This window comes from Phodopus roborovskii, unplaced genomic scaffold (genome assembly GCF_943737965.1).
Source record: "Phodopus roborovskii unplaced genomic scaffold, PHOROB, whole genome shotgun sequence".
Classification (NCBI taxonomy): Eukaryota; Metazoa; Chordata; class Mammalia; order Rodentia; family Cricetidae; genus Phodopus; species Phodopus roborovskii.
Genome location: NW_026126470.1, coordinates 3,534,880 through 3,553,480, shown reverse-complemented (window position 1 = coordinate 3,553,480; position 18,601 = coordinate 3,534,880). Strand labels below are relative to the sequence as shown.

At 35.3% G+C, this 18,601-nt stretch overlaps 1 protein-coding gene across 1 annotated transcript in view; it reads left to right on the top strand.

Moving 5' to 3' along the window:
• Window positions 1-18,601, top strand: part of Epha6 (EPH receptor A6) — a 769,688-nt gene that overhangs the window by 484,115 nt on the left and 266,972 nt on the right. The window contains exon 7 of the mRNA XM_051191720.1: window positions 10,971-11,133. Within this exon, the coding sequence (XP_051047677.1) occupies window positions 10,971-11,133 (163 nt within the window). The remainder of the gene's footprint in view (window positions 1-10,970; window positions 11,134-18,601) is intronic.

Sequence of the window (18,601 nt, the reverse complement as noted above, 5' to 3'; positions counted from 1 at the left end):
CCTGTTTTTTCTGTCAGCATATTTATTCTTACCACATTTTGATTTTGAAATGCTAATAAATAATTCAAATCTTTAGGAATGAATGACCTCAGCCCTCAACAAAGAATGGAGAAATGGCCCAAATCCTGAACTGTACGGAAAGAAATGAATGCAACTCAGGAAAACAGGGGGAGACAGAGATGGTCTCCCTTAGGAAGGCACACACTAATTGGTTTTCTAGCCAATGCCAAATAGCCCTGAAAACATACACACATACAAGTAACTTTGCTGGACTGAATATGTTATATATATAGGAATATATATATATATATATATATATATATATATATATGTGTGTGTGTGTGTGTGTGTGAAGGAGAACAGGAAGGTGTATATGGGGGAAAAGATATGGGAAAATGGTTATAATTCTATTATAATCCCAATAAATATGTACAAATAAATAAAAAGGAAGAAGTTTAAACTTACTATTTGTCCATAATACATATTTAATAAAAGATAGGAAAGAATTTTGCGCTGAAGGAACATTTCTCTATGAACAGGGTATGTGTGCAGATTTACTTATATATCTTCATAAATGCATAATACAGGACAGAAGAAAAATCAATATCTCATAGATATGAAAGTTAGAAAATTCCAAGACCAGTGGGAAAGTTTAAATTCAATAAATATTAAGAATATGAATTGAGATATTTTAACACAAACAGGTGGGTTATTTTTAATTATTTATTTATTGACAAATTTGTTTATTTACTTATTTATTGAGGAAGTGTCTCATTTTGTAGCACTTGCTTAGGTAGCCCAGGCTGGCTTTGAACTAATACAGATCTACCTGTCTCCTCTGCCCTTTAATTGCTGAGATTAAACATGTATACTGTCATGTATGGCATAAATATTAATTTTTAAGTTTTGCAAGTAAAATCCTAGCTGCTATTCACAATATTCCCAAGAAAACGAATTGGCCCCTTGATGTCATGTGTATTACTTTTGATGTTATTATTTTTGAAATAATTATATAACATTTCTTCTTTCCCTTCCCCCTCCAAACCTTATTACATACATCTTTATACTTTCCTTCAAATTCATGACTTATTTTTCGTAAATTTTTATTTTACAATTATATTTATATGGATTTTATACACAAATATTCCTAAATATAACCCGCTGAATTTATGTAATGTACCTCCTATATGTGTGTTTTCAGCTGCCCAATTGGCAATGGACAAGTAATTGGTATGCCCTTTCCTGGGATGGGGAAGAGCACTTCTCCTGTTCCCAGTATTACTTGGTTGGGATAAAATACTAGAAAAAAAATTATTTTCCTCTTCTCTTATTTGGGTAATCATTAGTTGTTGACACCTAATTTAGATTGCTACAGTAATTTAATAATAATTTAAGCATTTAAAGGTAAATTATGGAATCATTTCTTCATTCATACACTGGTAAGCTTTCATGACAGCTAACTCTATTCCAGGCCTAGGCATGCTGTTTGAAGCAGTGAAAATATAAATGTTTTCATAATTATTGAATTTTGACTCACTATTGACAAGTGCTCTTAAAATAAGAAAGCTATGGGAGATATCTGCTTAGTTCTATAATACTTTTAAACTTTTTCATTTCACTTTATCATTACACCAAGCTTAACTCCCTGTCCACACATCACAACTTCGTGTGTGGAATGATTTTTGTGGTTCATTCGTGGTACTAGTATTTTGTAGTCTTGCTATAATAATTTAATCATACCCTTAGCAGAAAATCTTGCCATTAATTTTGCTTAATATTTTGCATATATCCTATCAGCCAATTTTTAATATCTGATTTAAGACCAATGAAGCAATTTCTTATTGCTGAACATTTAGTGTGCATTCATTTTGCATGAATCAGATATCCATTGGAAGAAATATATGAAAAAAAGGACATGAATGCATTTTTCAGTAATTTATGGTCTTCTATTTTTGATTACTGGGGGTAATCAAGAGTTGATTGTAGTAAATCACAGCTACCGTACACTAAATGACACTTCTCAAGTGTAGCCAGAAAGTGCTTATGTGTTTAAAATAACTCTACAGTTTTCCTACTTGTGCATATTTAAAAATTTTTGTCACAGCAGAAAAACATTCCGGAGCACTCTACTGACTTCACAGGTACAATTAACTGACCCCCTGTTTCTCCTCAAGTTAACAACTTCTTATACAGCTTGAACAATGACAGGAAAGAAAACAGTATTGTTGTTGTTGTTTGGAAGCTATGAGAGTGTGAATTTTGTTGATAGGATGACCCACATGCGGAATGCAAGGCAGAGTTGGATCTCTCAACATTAGAAACCAGAAAGTGGAAACACGTTTTCCCTCTTGATTACAGAGCCAGTCATCTAGGAGAACACAACTATATATAGTCCTTTTACCTTGCTCTTATCTATGAGACAGTACCAACTCCACGCCCTCCTGCTAGGCTGGGATAGGAGTGCCCGTGAAACAACTCAAGTATCTACCACCACAATTGCCAATTTCAGTTACATTACCAAAGAATACAGGGTTCTCAGGATGGCATCAATCTATGACATGCCAACGAAAGAGTTTCATAATATAATATTTATAGCAAAATCCACATTTTGTAATCAGAGGCCAGTAATAAAAAATAAAGTTATTTATTTAAAAATATGAATTAAAATTGCATTAAAATGTCATTAAATCCAAAATTTTCATTTAGAAGTATAATTTTGCTGTGTACTTAACAAGCACTAACAGGTCAGTTTTACTGTGGGGATATAGTTTGCTAAAATTTTAGAGTATATTAGAATGAAAAATGTACAGCCAAGTTGACGGCAGATAGATCTTTTTTCTTTTTTTTTTTTTATGAACATAACTGCATAATATAAGGCCAAAAGAACAAAAAATAACTTTCCAACATACAACTCAGTCAGATTCAGTTGCATTAAAAACACAATTTAGTGTGGTTCCAATAAACATGGAATTGAAAGTATATTTCTGTTTTAATTGTTACTGTAAACATTTTACTTCAGATTTTAGTATTGTGGCAAAAAAGAAAAGTAGATTGTTTATGTTTCTACTCTAAAATATTAAATATTTAAGAATATGGATCCTGTAAACTTTTGTCATATAGTTAAATATTTTGGGATCCTATATTTGATAAGTGAATTTTTTATTTGTTACCACCTGTGTAAACTAAAACTTATATTTTAGCTAGCCTAAGTAAAAGTCTATTAACCAATTCTAAAGCTTTCCAAGTTGACTCCCTAGAATTTTCTCAGTAAACAGTCCTCACTAGCAAGAATGACCTAATGGTTTCCTATAGCTCAATGTTAGCAGAATTGTTACACATATTCCACACAAATTATTGGGTTTATTCCAGCACATAACTAACTTATGATTTAAAAGGATATTTTCTATATACTGTATTGATTATTTTTTGGTGGGATAAGATTCTTTTTTTCCAGAGAACGTGCATAGATTAACATGTACGTTTAATGAAGACAACTGACACAAAAATAGAAATGATGTTTTATAGCATAACTTTGTGATAATTCCCATTTGACAGAGATGCTACACCTCCAGATACTGCATTCCCTCTATTTGTGTGGTAAAATGTTATAAAAAAAAAAATCTTAGAGTTGGAATACACTCAGCGTCAGTAGCCTTTTGTAGAGCTTTGACATTCTAATCAAATCCCAGAAGAGACTGAAAAGCCAATCAGGATGCTTTGTTTTAATATGTTTAGGTATGCTTCTACAGTGTTTGGGAATCAATGTTAACTAAAGGAAGACTCTAGCATCAAAGAAGCAATAGGAAAAATCTTAAAGCATCTTGCAGCCAGGGTTGATGAGTTCCTCCTGTCTCCGGGAAGTGTTCCTTTTGAAATGATCCACTAAATGAAGTAGCTGTAGTATCCATGTATCCCTCCTTTGAAAAGAAATTGTGGAACACAGTGTAAATCTAACACTCATGGCTTCTTGATTTGGAATCATGAGGCTATCTTCCTCAGTTGAAAGGGAATACATTTTTTCTGATATGCAGGCACCAATCCCAATCCATGCAATAATATTCTTTCAAGCTTGTATTATTTCACTATAATTATGTCACCAGATGATATGATTCTCCCTTTGTCTGAAAAGAATGTCATGCTCATGTGTGTATGTGAGAGAGAAAGAAAGACAGAGACACAGAGACAGATAAGTAGAGAGATACGGACATAGAAGAGAGATAAGGCTGAAATGACAAACTAATCCTTGCAAAACCATCACTTCTAATCTTCTTATATATTCTCAAGCATTCTACAGGTTCAGTCTTCTAATCAGTAGGACAAGAACTTCACCAAGAAAAATCAAGGTGGCAGTCCTAAATAGCGATAAAATTGTCATCTGTAACTTATAGTTTTAAGTCACTGTGACTGGATGCTAATCAGCTACCAAATCATCCAAGAGACAATCTTGGACTTTTGAACAAATTCTGTTCTCAGGATAAATATGAATTTTGCATTTTTCATGGGGTGACTTCTGAATATTACCTACAAACTACCTACACAATAATTAATATAAAATTAAAATGAAAATAAAGGCAACATATATGGCTACATTAACTGAGGTACACGGTTTCGGGATTAGTTTCACTATAATACAAATGGGAATTTAATATTATCATTTTTTCTTGCTTTGGAGACTTGTTAGGACTAAAGGTATGTAAAAACATCTTGACAGTTTTACAGCACTATATAAATCATGTTCCTATGAATATTAACACTTTCATTTCTGTAAGTCTGTAGGGGAAAAAAAGCCAGTAGCATTATTATAACTATCCATTTAGCCAAACTAGCTAAATTTAATTTTTACATTAAATTTTAAAATTAATGAGGTGACCATTTACAAAAAATGCTACAATCCAAAGACTTTAGGAGAAAGCAAACCAGCTGAAGGAACACTGTCTGTGCTGGCCTCTTGGACTGGAGTGCCCAGAATTGTACAAAGAGTAAGGACTCAAAGCATGTTGCAGGATGAATGCGTTTCTCTTATTGGTTGACAAATAAAACAGTTTGGCCAATAGCCAGAATGGCCAGATAGGAATATAGGCGGGACTACGAGAAGAAGAAGGAAGGCAGAGAAAAACCGAGACAGATGCTGTGCTATAGGAGTAACATGCCGGATTACAACTAAGCCTCGTGGCAATACATAGATTAACAAATATGGGTTAATGATTTGATGGTAGGGAAATGTAGACAGAGACCTGAGCGCTGGAGTCTGTCTCATTCAGTTACAGTTTTCAGTCATACACTAAGTCAGGTTCTAGTGAGAGTGTTCCTTTAGTTATCATAAGAAGTTGCTAACTACAGAGATAAAGCTAAATTCAATATTTTAAGAAAACAGAAGGTTTAGAGTTAACAATAAGACTATATTCCCAATAAAGCCTTTGTTCTCAGCGCCTGGGAAGGGGAAATTTCAACTCTAGACTCTTCCTGTGGGAAGACATTGTAAATAAATGCTGAAAGTGCCAGAGAATTATAAATATACTGTCTATCAATACGCTATATTCACACTATGTTATTCTGAACTTTCATTCTTCACAATATAGTAGACACCATGTGTAAATTCTGTTCTGTGAAATGATGCTCACTACACAACATTAACATCCGTTGTTACTAAGTGTGCTTCCCCCAGCTTGGTGCTGTTTCCTGTGCTCATCCAAGGAGAAGCTTTAAAACTGTTTCACTTACAACCAGCATGCTTCACTGCATGATGACTGTCAGTGTCTTAGGCAGTGAGCATCCTGTGTATTGACCACAGTTCATTGTACAAAGCCACTGCCACCAAGGGAGATGAATACTTAGGTATACATTGTATAAATTCTATACCTAGAACAGTCTATACGCAGTAATCCTGGATCTGCCACAAAGTATATCTTAAAGTTCTTTGGAGAAATTAGTAAGATTATACATTAACTATAGTTCATGTGGTACTTAATATGAAATTGGTTTTTAAAAAGTATGTATGTGTATATGTATATATGTATATATTTAAAGTATGTACTGATAGTTAAAAAGTTAAACTTGAAACAAGTTAGAAGACAACACAATTAACAAAAAAAGTAGATAGAGGCAAGATAATTATTCATAGTATAAGCAGATATTAAATGGTATAGGAAAGAATGCAAAATTGAGTGAGAAACACAGCTCAGGTTACTTCAAATCTCTGGAAATTATAAAAAGCAACACTAAGAGTATCTGGAATGGTAGCGCAAAGCCTGTGTGAGTAACCAACCAATCTCTGATTTGACTTAAATGCCCACCCCATGAAATGGCACCCATACTCAGCATTGCTGAGTCTTGGTCACTCAGCTGACCAAGAACCTGAAAAAGATAGCCCAGGGACCTAAGGTAAAACCAAATACTACTGTTACAAAAGCAAACAGAAAAATATAGTAATAAAATGGCCCTTAGTAATATTTACTGTATTCACAGATCAGTGACATGCAGCCATCATTACAGAAAATTCCTCCTGCCACGGATGGGAACTGATATAGAGGGCCACAGCCAGACATGACACAGACTGAGAGATGTTCAAACTAAGCCCTAAACAGATGACTCCACTAGGACTGTGGTAGCATGCACAGGGCCTGCATCCATTTGTGGACCTGGACACATACCCCCATCCCTAACCCAGAAGCTCTCTCCAACTGATAACCTTTTTCAAATAATAACTTTGTTTCTTCCAAGGAAGTCTCACTGAAGAGAAAAACTTCTCTTTAGGGCAAGCTGCGCCTAACAGTAGATGGCCAACAGAAAAATGAACTGAAGGGCATTTTTGTGAGTTCTGCTGGATCTAAGAGTTGCAGCAATTCTGAGGATAAGCTCATCAAAGTTTGATGAGCAGAGGCAACTTTTTAGTCCATCACCATAGTGTACCAGAATTCTAACTAGTTAAGTTCTGAAACAGTGACCCCAAACAGGGAAAGTAAGTATAAACACACACACACACACACACACACACACACACACACACACACACACACACTTCTTTTCTTGTTTTTGTTTTGTTTTCATGCAGAGTTTCTCTACATAACAGCCCAGACTGTCCTGGAACTCACTCTGTTGTCCAGACTGGCCTTGAACTCACAGAGTTCCACCTGCCTCTGCCTCCTGAGTGCTTGGATTGGCAGCATGCACCACTACCTCCCAGATGGGAGTAAGTCCTTTTCCAAGCAAAAGTCACAAGTAGGGGGATCAGGGGTAATATGAGAAAAGAATTTTTGCAACTTGAGGTTAAATCTCATGTGATAGTACATTTTGGGAATTTATAATATTTTACAACTAGTACAATTTGTGATTTTTTAAAAAAGGAGTTTGTACAAACAAGTGGGCGGGTGTGTACAAAAGCTTGTTTACACAAATCTGTGGTTATAATGACACAGCTCCTGACACTGCTGGGATCATTTTAACCAAGGGTTCTTCTCACAACTGCAAAGAATATGGGACAGGTTTCATGCAGTAGAAGAAAAAGGGTCTTTGAAATATTGTGGACCCTGCAGTCTCACAATATCATGACATGGATTCCCACACACAGTTCTAAATTTTATCTTATTTTATAATTTAACTTATATTTTTTCTCTCTTTTTACCCTAACAGGTCCTTTGCACATATATTATGACTTCCAGTTTAATGTTTTTATGGGATTTTTGAGCAAGTGGGATTCTGCACCCATATATATTTCTTTTGCCTTTTCTTGGGCTCTTTTCCTTCTGTTTGTTTGTTTTGTCCAATACTGATTTGTTAGTTTTTGTTTTATCATATTATATTATATTTTCTTTTATTATTATCCCTTAGAATTCTGTTAGCTTTCTATTGAGAGACAGAACAGGTGAATCTGGATGGGAGGGAAGTTGGGGGAGAAGTAGGGGGAGAAGAATAAGGGGAAGCCATAATTAGGATATGTATATGAGAACAAAAATATGTCTTCAATAAAAAGGAAAAAAGTAGCAAATCACAATCATAACTTGAAAAAGGAAAAGAATGACCAGGGGATTTTACTACAGAATAAACATGAAAAAAAATGTAGGTTTGGGAACCATGAAATCGAATTCTTAGCAGAGTTAACAGCAGTCATGACACACAACTAGCAGTTCTAGTATGGTTTGAAACTATAGAGCCACTCTAGAAAAGCACATGCAAATGCTGCACTCAAACATATTCACAATTCATCCTGCAAGAATAAGCAAGGGATATAACAATCCCTTGCGAGGTATGTTCTCTACCTTGTGACAACTGTTTAGACTTGGAACTTATATGCCAGCAAAAGAGCTATTAGCTGATGTCCTGACACAATAACATCCTACACTTGTAGTAGATGAAAGCTAACTTGGTTTTGTCTGAGTCTGAAAGTGCCAAGAGGAAAAGTCTACTTCATGAGCTCTGCTCTGCTAGGAGCTAGTAAGTGGCAGGAAATGAGAAAGATCATCCGACACGCAGATGGTGATGAGTTGGGTATGTTTAAGCACACTTCCTGAAGATTTTTTTTTTATTCCAGAGATATAAAGACAAACATTTCCTGCAAATCTGAAAACTGCCTGCAGTAGGGATCCTTGACTCTGTAACTTACTAAGTAGGAAATTACTGTTTAGCTATGTTTTCACGAAGCAACAAAGGCAGTATATAATTGTTAGGCTGTGTTTAAAAGAGTAAACTTAACACTCCATACCATCTGTCTTGGGGATAAGACTAAATTCTTTTTCATTGCCCTACAAATCTTCCTGTAGTCATCATTTCATATGGTAAGGCAGCCTTCAAGATACAATCTAACTTATGGATTGCAGGAAATTATATCAAAGGTGGACTGTTTTTTTCTCTTGCACACTAGATTGAAAATTCTGAATGATAGGCAAATTTCTACGTGAGACAATATGGTTGGCAAGCATATTTCTATTTCTCTATGTTATGGACTTTTTAAACCCCTGATTGCAAGTGTCTTGACACCAGCCGACTCCTGCTTTCAATTCCCAGCAGGTGATTATCACCATCAATATTTATAGACCCAGTTTTGTTTCCTTGCATAGATTTCTATTTTCTTCCTACTCTCAAAATTGCATATGTGTGTGAGTATATGTGTATAATCCCAATTTTTGTGTTTTATTACTTCCAATAATGCTATAGTTTAGTTATTCTGTGATTAATTTTTATTACTTGAGATAGAGATGGAAAATTTGATTCCTTGATTCAAACACCGAATTACCATATGATATATATATATGTGTGTGTGTGTGTGTGTGTGTGTGTGTGAAGTTCTGGAAAATAAGGCCATAACATTTTTTAATAACCCTTCTATTAAGAACATTTTCCTCCAGGACAGTATAAATGAAATCATTGCTATAGTTCTAAATCTTAAGTCATCACACTCAAGTAAATGGAACTTTGACACATCCTCTGTATGTGGAGATCTGTAGATTTTTACAATCTTTTCTTAGTTTAGAAATCCTCTTTTTAAAAAAAAAAAAAAAAAAAAAAAAAAGCAGTTACCAGGAAAACCAAAAATGAGATCCTGATAATACAGATATGATTAAGGACCAAATGAGTCATTCAATTAGAGAACCGAAGGCTCCTGTCTTCCTCAAGATTTTTACATTTAGACTAGATTCACTTTGGGGACTGTTGGCCTACATTGATCTGCGCATTGAGAAATTTTGTTTGCTCAAATATAGATTGACTCTCCCTTATATAATAGTCTTGGGTATTTCAGATCTGGAATTTCTTTTCAGTCTTGGGATATTTGCATATACATGAGGTAGCTTGTGGATGGTACCCAATTCTAAGCACCAAATCCATTTAAACTTCTTACATGCATAGCCTGAAAGCAATTTGATGCAATACTTCCAATGTCCCAGCATCCTGACAGTGGCATACCATATGAAATCAGGCATGGGACTGTTTACTTGAGACATCATGTCAGCGTCTGATCAGTTCGGGTTAAGAATCATTGCAGACTGCAGACTCTCGGAACAGAGAAGTTTTTGGCTGTCTTATTAAATTACAAGTCTTAGAGGAAAGCTTTATAAACCCCAAACAATAATTTAGATCATCCCTCACCATCACGGTCTTGTTAAATATCCCTTACAAAGACAGGTAGAGAATTCTGTTCTCACAGAAGAGCAGAGAGGCCACATGACCATCCTGGACTCACCTGGTCCTTCAGAGTGCAAAGTAAGTCCATTTCACCTTAGTGGAGTGACATATTAAACACACAACTCCGGAAACGGAGACAAGCCTCCCTCCAGACCTGTCTATGATTTCACAGGCGTTTTAGTCATCCCTACCTTTCTTTTGTCCCTATATTTTGAAGCTGATCTCAGCATCACTATGAAGCTTGCACTTATCTAAAAATGAACTCTGGAATCTCAAGGGGGAAAAAATCACATCATTTTAATTCTTAAATTTCATATATTAATGATAAAAGTCTACGGCATCAGGGTTATAGATCAATGCAAGTGATTTCTACATAGAGATTTCAAACCTGGCATTTTGGCTCTTGCTGCCTGTGGGTGAAAGTGATGTGTAGAAGATTCATGATTCCCCACACTAGTGCTAATGTGTCTAATCCAGTTTGTTCATTTTGGTGAAGAACCTGCTATTCTATGTGAAAATGGCCTCAGATCACCACTATTCCCCAAGTCACAACCAAAGTCTAAAGTCACCTATAGTCCAAGTGTAATTAAATACAAGTAAGCATTCTATTGATAAATTTCCAAATCAGAGACATATCAAACACATACACACACCACACACACACACACACACACACACACACACACACACACACACAGCTGATCAACTAAATGCTAACGTGGAAAATCGTAATTACATTTCTTTCAAATCAGTATTTTTAATAGAGCCTCAGACCTCAGTTTTACTGGGGACTGTCTCTAGGAAACAGTAGGGTCACACCGCCTCATTTCCTTTCTCCTTTTTTCTGTCCCTAGGAGCATGAGCAGCTCACCTATTCTTCCACGAGGTCCAAGGCCCCCAGTGTCATCATCACAGGTCTCAAGCCATCCACCAAGTACATATTTCATATCCGAGTGAGGACTGCGACAGGATACAGTGGCTACAGTCAGAAGTTTGAATTTGAAACAGGAGATGAAAGTAAGTTTCACTAAAGGGTATAAAGTAAGATGGTAATTTAGGACTATTCCAGATAACCTGATAATTTAAAACCAGATGTCCCAATTTTTAACAGCCCTTCCGAATGGAGTGCAGTTCATATAAATACCCACATACTCGTTTGAGTTACTGTTTTGATGCTAATTAATAAACACCTCCTGAAATGCCTTTCTCTCAAACAGTCATGTGTCACAAATCCATCCCTTTACATAGAAATTATTGCATGTGCTATTATATATGCAGGGCATCTTAATGGATGGTATGAGTCTTAACTGTCTACCAGTCCTGGTATTATAATACTAATGAAGCCTGGGAAGAAATTAAACTGCAAACAAATGTTTTCATTAGTCAGTTCCAAATACGCACATGTGGCTTGTTGTCTCAAATTAATAAAAGTAGTGGTCAGGAGACACATTCCACCAATGTATACATTACAATTTTAAATATAGATGCATAGGCTTTATGATAAACTTGCAGTATTTCCACAGGCTCAGCATGCTGAAAACCAAAACCTGAGATGAAGCAAGTGAAGTATAATGTGCATTTTGCAGTCTCTCATTCATTATAAACCCAGATATGCTAGTGAATACATAACTACATCATTCTTCATCTTTGTAGGGTACAAGAGAGTGGCCAACAACCATCCTTTTTAGTCATGCAGTTCTTTTACTGTTCTATATTGACTTTTGCTTTCAGAAAAAGACCTACTTTACTCCACCCCAGCCCTAGAAGCCTACTTGAGACCTCTGTTCAGAATCAGAGCATTTATACCTTGTTGGCATCTTGTGACATTTCATGCCACTAGTCCAGTATATTAATTCAAATTTGCAATTTCTTCCCAGATATCTAGATGCTAAGCTCTGAGAACACAAATGGCCATATCTCTTCAATTTGTTTTGATATCTTTGGAGTCTCTCACAGAGGATGGGTGGTTTAGGTGTCCTATACATTGTTATTGGGCAGAATAAATATTACAATGGTTTATGACTGAGTATGCAACTTTCAATTAATGAGGAACATTTCATCTATATTATAGAAGAAAATGTAGTGTTGATATCAACTACAATTTTATATCAGCCTTCTTTTCTTATCTGACTGGAATTTAAATGTATTTCACTTGGTGAATTTTCCTGGGAGAGCATTTATAACTTAATAACTCCATAATAAGTTATGTGTTTTTAAAAGGTAGATGAATTATTTCTGACATAAAATTAAGAGAACGAAATAGTTGTTAGCTTTTCTAATCTTGTGCAGCAAACTTTGGGAAGCACTAATACATATAAATATGAATACAAAATACACCCCCCCAAAGATAGTGGTATTTACTTTATTGTTTAGGCTATGCATGACAGATAGTTATAGAAAAATGATTAATAGGATGTGGCAGAGACAGGTTATTTTTTTCTTTAATTTTTTCTTCTATATATTTTTAAGTAACAGTCCTGTTTTACATGTCAATCACAGTTCCTTCTCCCTCTCCAATTACCCTGACCACATGACCCCCTATCCAATCTACTTCCTGTTCCCAAAGGAGGGTAGGCCATCCATGGAGAATCTTCAAAGTCTGTCACATCATAGGGAACAGGGCTTAGACCCACCCCCATGTATGCAGGCTGAGAGAGTATCCATCTATGTGGAATGGGCTCCCAAAGCCCATTCCTACACTAGGGATAAATACTGATCTACTACAAAAGGGCCCATAGACTGTTCAGCTCTCCTAACTAACACCCACATTAAAGGGGGTCTGAGTCCATCCTATGCTGGTTTACCAGCTATCAGTCTGGTGTCCATGAGCTCCACCTTCTGTAGGCCAGCTGTTTCTGTGGGTTTCTCCAGCCTGGACTTGATCCCTTTGCTCATCACTCCTCCCTCTCTGCAACTGGATTCCAGGAAGTTGGCTCAGTATTTAGCTGTGGATGCCTGCTTCTGCTTCTATGGGCTACTATATGAAGGCTCTAGGATGGCATATAAGGTATTCATCAATCTCATTATTGGGGAAGGGCATTTAAGGAAGCCTCTCCACTATTGCTTAGATTGTTAGTTGGTGTCATCCTTGTAGACCTCTGGATATTTCCCTAGTGCCAGATTTCTCTTAAAACCTATAGTGGCTCCCCTCTACTGTGGTATCTCTTTTCTTATTCTCCTCCATACTTTCCCTGACTCAGTCTTCCTGCTCCCTCATGTCCTCCCCTCCCCTCCTGGTCTCCTATTCTTTTTCACCTAACTCCTTCTCCCCATGCTCGGCAAATTGTTCAGGAGATCTTGTTCCTTTCCCCTTCCCCAAGGGACCATGTATGTCTCTCTTAGGGTCCTCTTTGTTTCCCAGCTTTTCTGGTGATATGGTAATCTTTTGCTCTATGTCTAACACCCATATATGAGTGAGCAAATACCATGTTTGTCTTTTTGTGACTGGGTTACCTCACACAAGTTGTTCCAACCTGTGTGAGGTTCTTCTAGTTCCAACCATTTGCCTGTGAAATTCAACATTCCATTATTTTTTAACATTGAGTGGTACTCCATTGTGTAAATGTACCACATTTTCTCTATGGATTCTTCAGTTGAGGGGAATCTAGGTTGCTTTCAGGTTCTGGCTATTACAAATAATGCTGCTATGAACATAGTTGAACAGATGTCCCTGTGTGAATATGCATCTTTTGGGTATATGACTAAGAGGTGAATTACTGGATCTTGAGTAGACAAATTCCCATTTTCCTAAGGAACTGCCATACTGATTTCCAGTGTGGCTATACCAGTTTGCACCAGAATGTTCCCCTTCTCTACATCCTCTCCAGCATAAACTTTCATTGGTGTGTTTGACTGTACACATTCTGACAACAAGATGGTATCTCAGAGTTGTTTTGATTTGCATTTCCCTGATGGCTAAGGATGTTGAGCAGTTTAAGTGTCTTTCAGCCACTTTGGATTTTTCTATTGAGAATTCTCTATTTAGTTCTGTTCCCTATTTTTAATTGGATTATTTGGTGTTTTGGTGACTCACTTCTTGCGTTCTTTGTATATTTTGGAAATCAGCCCTCTGTCAAATGTGAGGTTGGTGAAGATCTTTTTCCATTCTGTGGGCTGCCGTTTTGTCTTGTTGACTGTGTCCTTTGCCTTATAGTAGCTTCTCAGTTTCAGGAGGTCCAATTTATTGTCGATCTCAGTGTCTGTGCTACTTGTGTTATGTTCAGGAAGCTGTCTCCTGTGCCAGTTTTTCAAGGGTACCTCCCATTTTCTCTTCTAAGAGGTCCAGTGTGGCTGGATTTTTGGTGAAGTGTTTGATCCATTTGGATTTAAGTTTTATGTATGGCAGTAGATATGGATCTATCTGCAATCTTCTACTAGTCAGTATCCTGTTATGCCAGCACCATTTGTTAGACTTGCTTTCTTTTTTCATTGTATAATTTTAGCTTCTTTGTCAAAAATCAGATGTTCACAGGTGTGTGGGTTTGCTGTATGTTGCTTTTATTATGTTTAGGTATGTTCCTGTTATTGGCAGGGACAGTTTTTGGGGGGTAAATTTATATTAATGTCATTGTGAAACTGTATTTGGTTATTGAATAATTAGATTCTTAATAACTTTAATACTGTCCCAATATTAAACACCCAAATCCTATACATTCTTTTTATTGATGAATTTGATCTTTCTCTAAATATTTCTTTTTCAGCTTTGGAGTTTGTATTTGGTCATGTAGAGGAATAATACATATCTTGATGCCACTAAAGGTGCCCTAGAGAATTTGAATTGGGACTAGCCTAAATTGAGGCATGTGCACATTTCTACACTTAGCAATTTACACAAATCATTTCCTTTAATTCTAACAGCACTGTGCCTCTCTTTAGAAACATAATTATCTGCATCCATAATTGTATACTAGGGAGTGGAGGTAATAGACAAAAGCCCTAGAACTGGCAATCAATAGCAACAGAAGACAATGAACACTGTGTCTTTAGTATGAAAGTGACTTGTTAGACCCCTGAAAAGATAAAATATCTGAGAAGAATCTGAAAAATATGTTTGTCTAAATCTGGAGTTCAGGAATATGAAATGGTTCCTAAGTCAACTTATAGCAAAAGGAAAATGCATTTAAACTGTCATTTTTATTGGACTAGCTCTAAATTGCATTTTAAAGCAAGTTGCTTATACCCAAGAGAGAATTCCAGTGAATAATGTCTTGGTAGGATGGGGGAGGGTTTTTCATAATTCAATAATATGATTATATGCACCCAAGTTGATAGCATCTGTCTTTTCCTCTTCATATTCTACTAGCTCATATGTAAATTTTTATAGCTTTTGTTTCTCAAGTAGTATATGAACTATTATGGTGCCAACTCTTTTACTAACTTCTCCCTTGTGTCTTCAATTTAATTAACTAACTTTATAATACACTCAGAGAATGGATAGGGGCTGGGTAGATTAGGCGTTCTCTCATTGGATGGCCTACTTTGAGTTTTTTATTTAATTAAGTAAGTAGAAGAGTTTACTGTCCTGCTCTCTTCTGCTAGATCTATTTTATTTTATTCAAGCTTTAGTTTGAAAAAATAGTGTAGATTAATTCTTTTCCCAAATTATAATGATGTTTTTAACCATTAGCAAATATTGTACTCTAAATGATAGTGTTATCCAAAGAATAGTTATAGTAATATCTCTTAATATTCAAAGTCAGTCCCTTCATTCACTTTTTTATTCATTCATTCATTCATTATTGCATCATTAGAATATGCCATCTGGAAGTAGCTAACAGATGTGAATATTATTAACTATGATTGCTGGAGTTTAAAAACCACTTACTTGAACTATCTTGGTAGCTTTCTTTTCTCTTCTATAGAACAACATTATTACATATATATATACATGGAGAGATATATTAGTGAAGGGTAACAATAATATTGATTGATAAGTATCTTCTCAGGTGCAGGCCAAGTAACACATTAATTCTTCTTACATTTTAATGCTAAACACTATATCAAGCATACATTTATATATTGTGTCCAATAACAGCATTTATCAGTTTTCAGTTTTACACTTAAGTACGATGTTTGATTCCTTTCCACGTTTGCTACAAAAATAAACTAAACAAAATTAGAACAAATTAAACAATAATAGTAATAATACAAGAATATAAAATATTTCGTGTGGATAGTCTTGAAAGACATAAACATTAGGAATGCTAATAATAATTGTTTTCAAAATTCAAAATAATTTGATATAATACTCTAAAATACCAATAATAAACAATACTCCATTTAATGGTCAAATGTATTTTGTTCTTTCTGAGATGAACAAACCTGAGAAAAATGTTAATTGCCTCAAACTTATTATTTATGTCCTTCCTAGTCAGAATTTTGAATGAATGAAAATTAAAATCAAAACTATATCACCAATATTTTCTACATCCTTAACAATCCTTTAAAGCATATTTCATGTTTTAAGATAATAATTTGTTAAAATTATACATATTTTAAAATGAACAAAAATTTTTAAAGATTATGAAGTCAAACACATTTAAATCACTGTCTATATTTATTTCACATTCACATCATTTTAGAGCCACAGGATATAACTGTTTATGTGATCATACTTACACATAAAATAAAATATTGTCATATTATAGCTATATTGAACTTTGTACTCTAAAATAATTTTTCAGGTTATCCAATGGGGGCAGAATCCGTAGTTAAGACACAACATTATTAGAAAATGGGAATTCTACATGTAATGATTAGCCATTTCCTTCTCTTTTTTTGTCCTAGTTATTATGGAGGTGACCTGAAAGTCAATACAATGACTTTATACTCTGAAAGCATCAATTATAGCAGGCCTTTTTAAATTGTGTAAATTTAGCTTTCACCTGTGGGCCACGTACACAGTTGTGCACCACACAACCCACATCTATCAGCAATTTTAAATGAATAGTAACTGAGTCTTAATGACTAAATGGTTTTATACATCATAAAATAAACACAGAAAAACCACCATGACCAGCATTAACAAACTAAGATAGGAATTGCTGAATCACAGCAATATTTTTTTTAATCCTCTTTTATATAAACATCTGTACTAAAATAGGATATGCATCTCAGTGAATGAACTTAATCACTAAGTAGTTTGGAAATATCTGTAAAAATTAGCTAATTTATTGGGGTCTGATTAGAAGCAATTGGTTCATTTGAACAGGGCACTGATGAGAATAATCCTGAATGTGAAGCTACAAGATTGCCTTTAGCTCCTTCTTCCCTAATACATTCTTCATGTTCCAAATAAACACGTTTTTCTATGCTCGATTTTGTGTAGAATTAACCCCTAAATCATTGGTGATAAAATAACCATATTTTATTGTGTAAAATATAAGTGTATCAACAACTAGTCACCTCCCTCTCAGTCTGGTATCAATGGACATCATTTCCCTTCATTTATCCTCATTGATGTGAACTCTGTGAAAGCGGGATTGTTTGGATACTTCAGACACAAAGTCTTAGTAATATCCTTATAATCTCAGATTTCAACTTCCAACTGAAACATTCAAAAAACTATTACATTATGAACTTCAGACTAGCTTCCCTGTTTCTTGACACGATCTTGATGAGCAAGAATCTCTCTCTGGAGGGAGAAAATGTTTTTGTTGCTAATGTGTTTCTGTCTTAAATTTGTTTTTGAAACCTCTGTTCCATTTGACCCAGTCTGCTAGTTCAAACACAATCTGTACTGCTTGAGTTGCCCAGAAGGAAATTATCTACATTATTATTAACAGCAGCCAGAAATTTGGGAATGATTATTAATGGTGGAGCATGAAGCAGAAAGAAGACCAACTGACCCTGGTGGAACATGAAGCAGTCAATTAATCAACTAGGGGTGCATTTCATATTCATGAGTCTACTCAGAGGAGGACAAATTCCAGAGTGTAACACATTAATTTGGAATGATCTCCAATCAATAGCACACTTTCTGAGTTGGCAGCTATATCCACGGAAAGACAAAAGTGAGAGGAAAAGAGTTTCCTACCATTGGGTTGTCAGAATACAAATGAGTCTGTCTTAAGAAGTAATGCAGATTCTTGATGACAAGAATGTTCACTAAAGGTAGAAGCACTCTTACTTGCCAGGCGATAAAGGAACTTCATGACTTATATAAATGTTGAGACAGAAGTCTAATACAGCGTCTGCCATTAAACTTCATAGTCTAGTATTTGTTGAGTTCTAATTATTTTTCAAGCACTATGCTTTTTTTCTAGATAATATAAAGAATATTGTTATCTTGCCAGTTATATGACTCAAAACCTGAAGAGTGTAAAAGACCTGTCTATTTATTTTCCATAGGCAGCAAGTGGTGGAATGAGCAGGTGATAGCATTAGGCCATTTACGCCAAAGTTTGAATTGAACCAAGACATATTTATATTTTTGCTCATTCACTCTGTTGTTTTTTTCCACATCTGGCATTCCTTTGTTCTCATT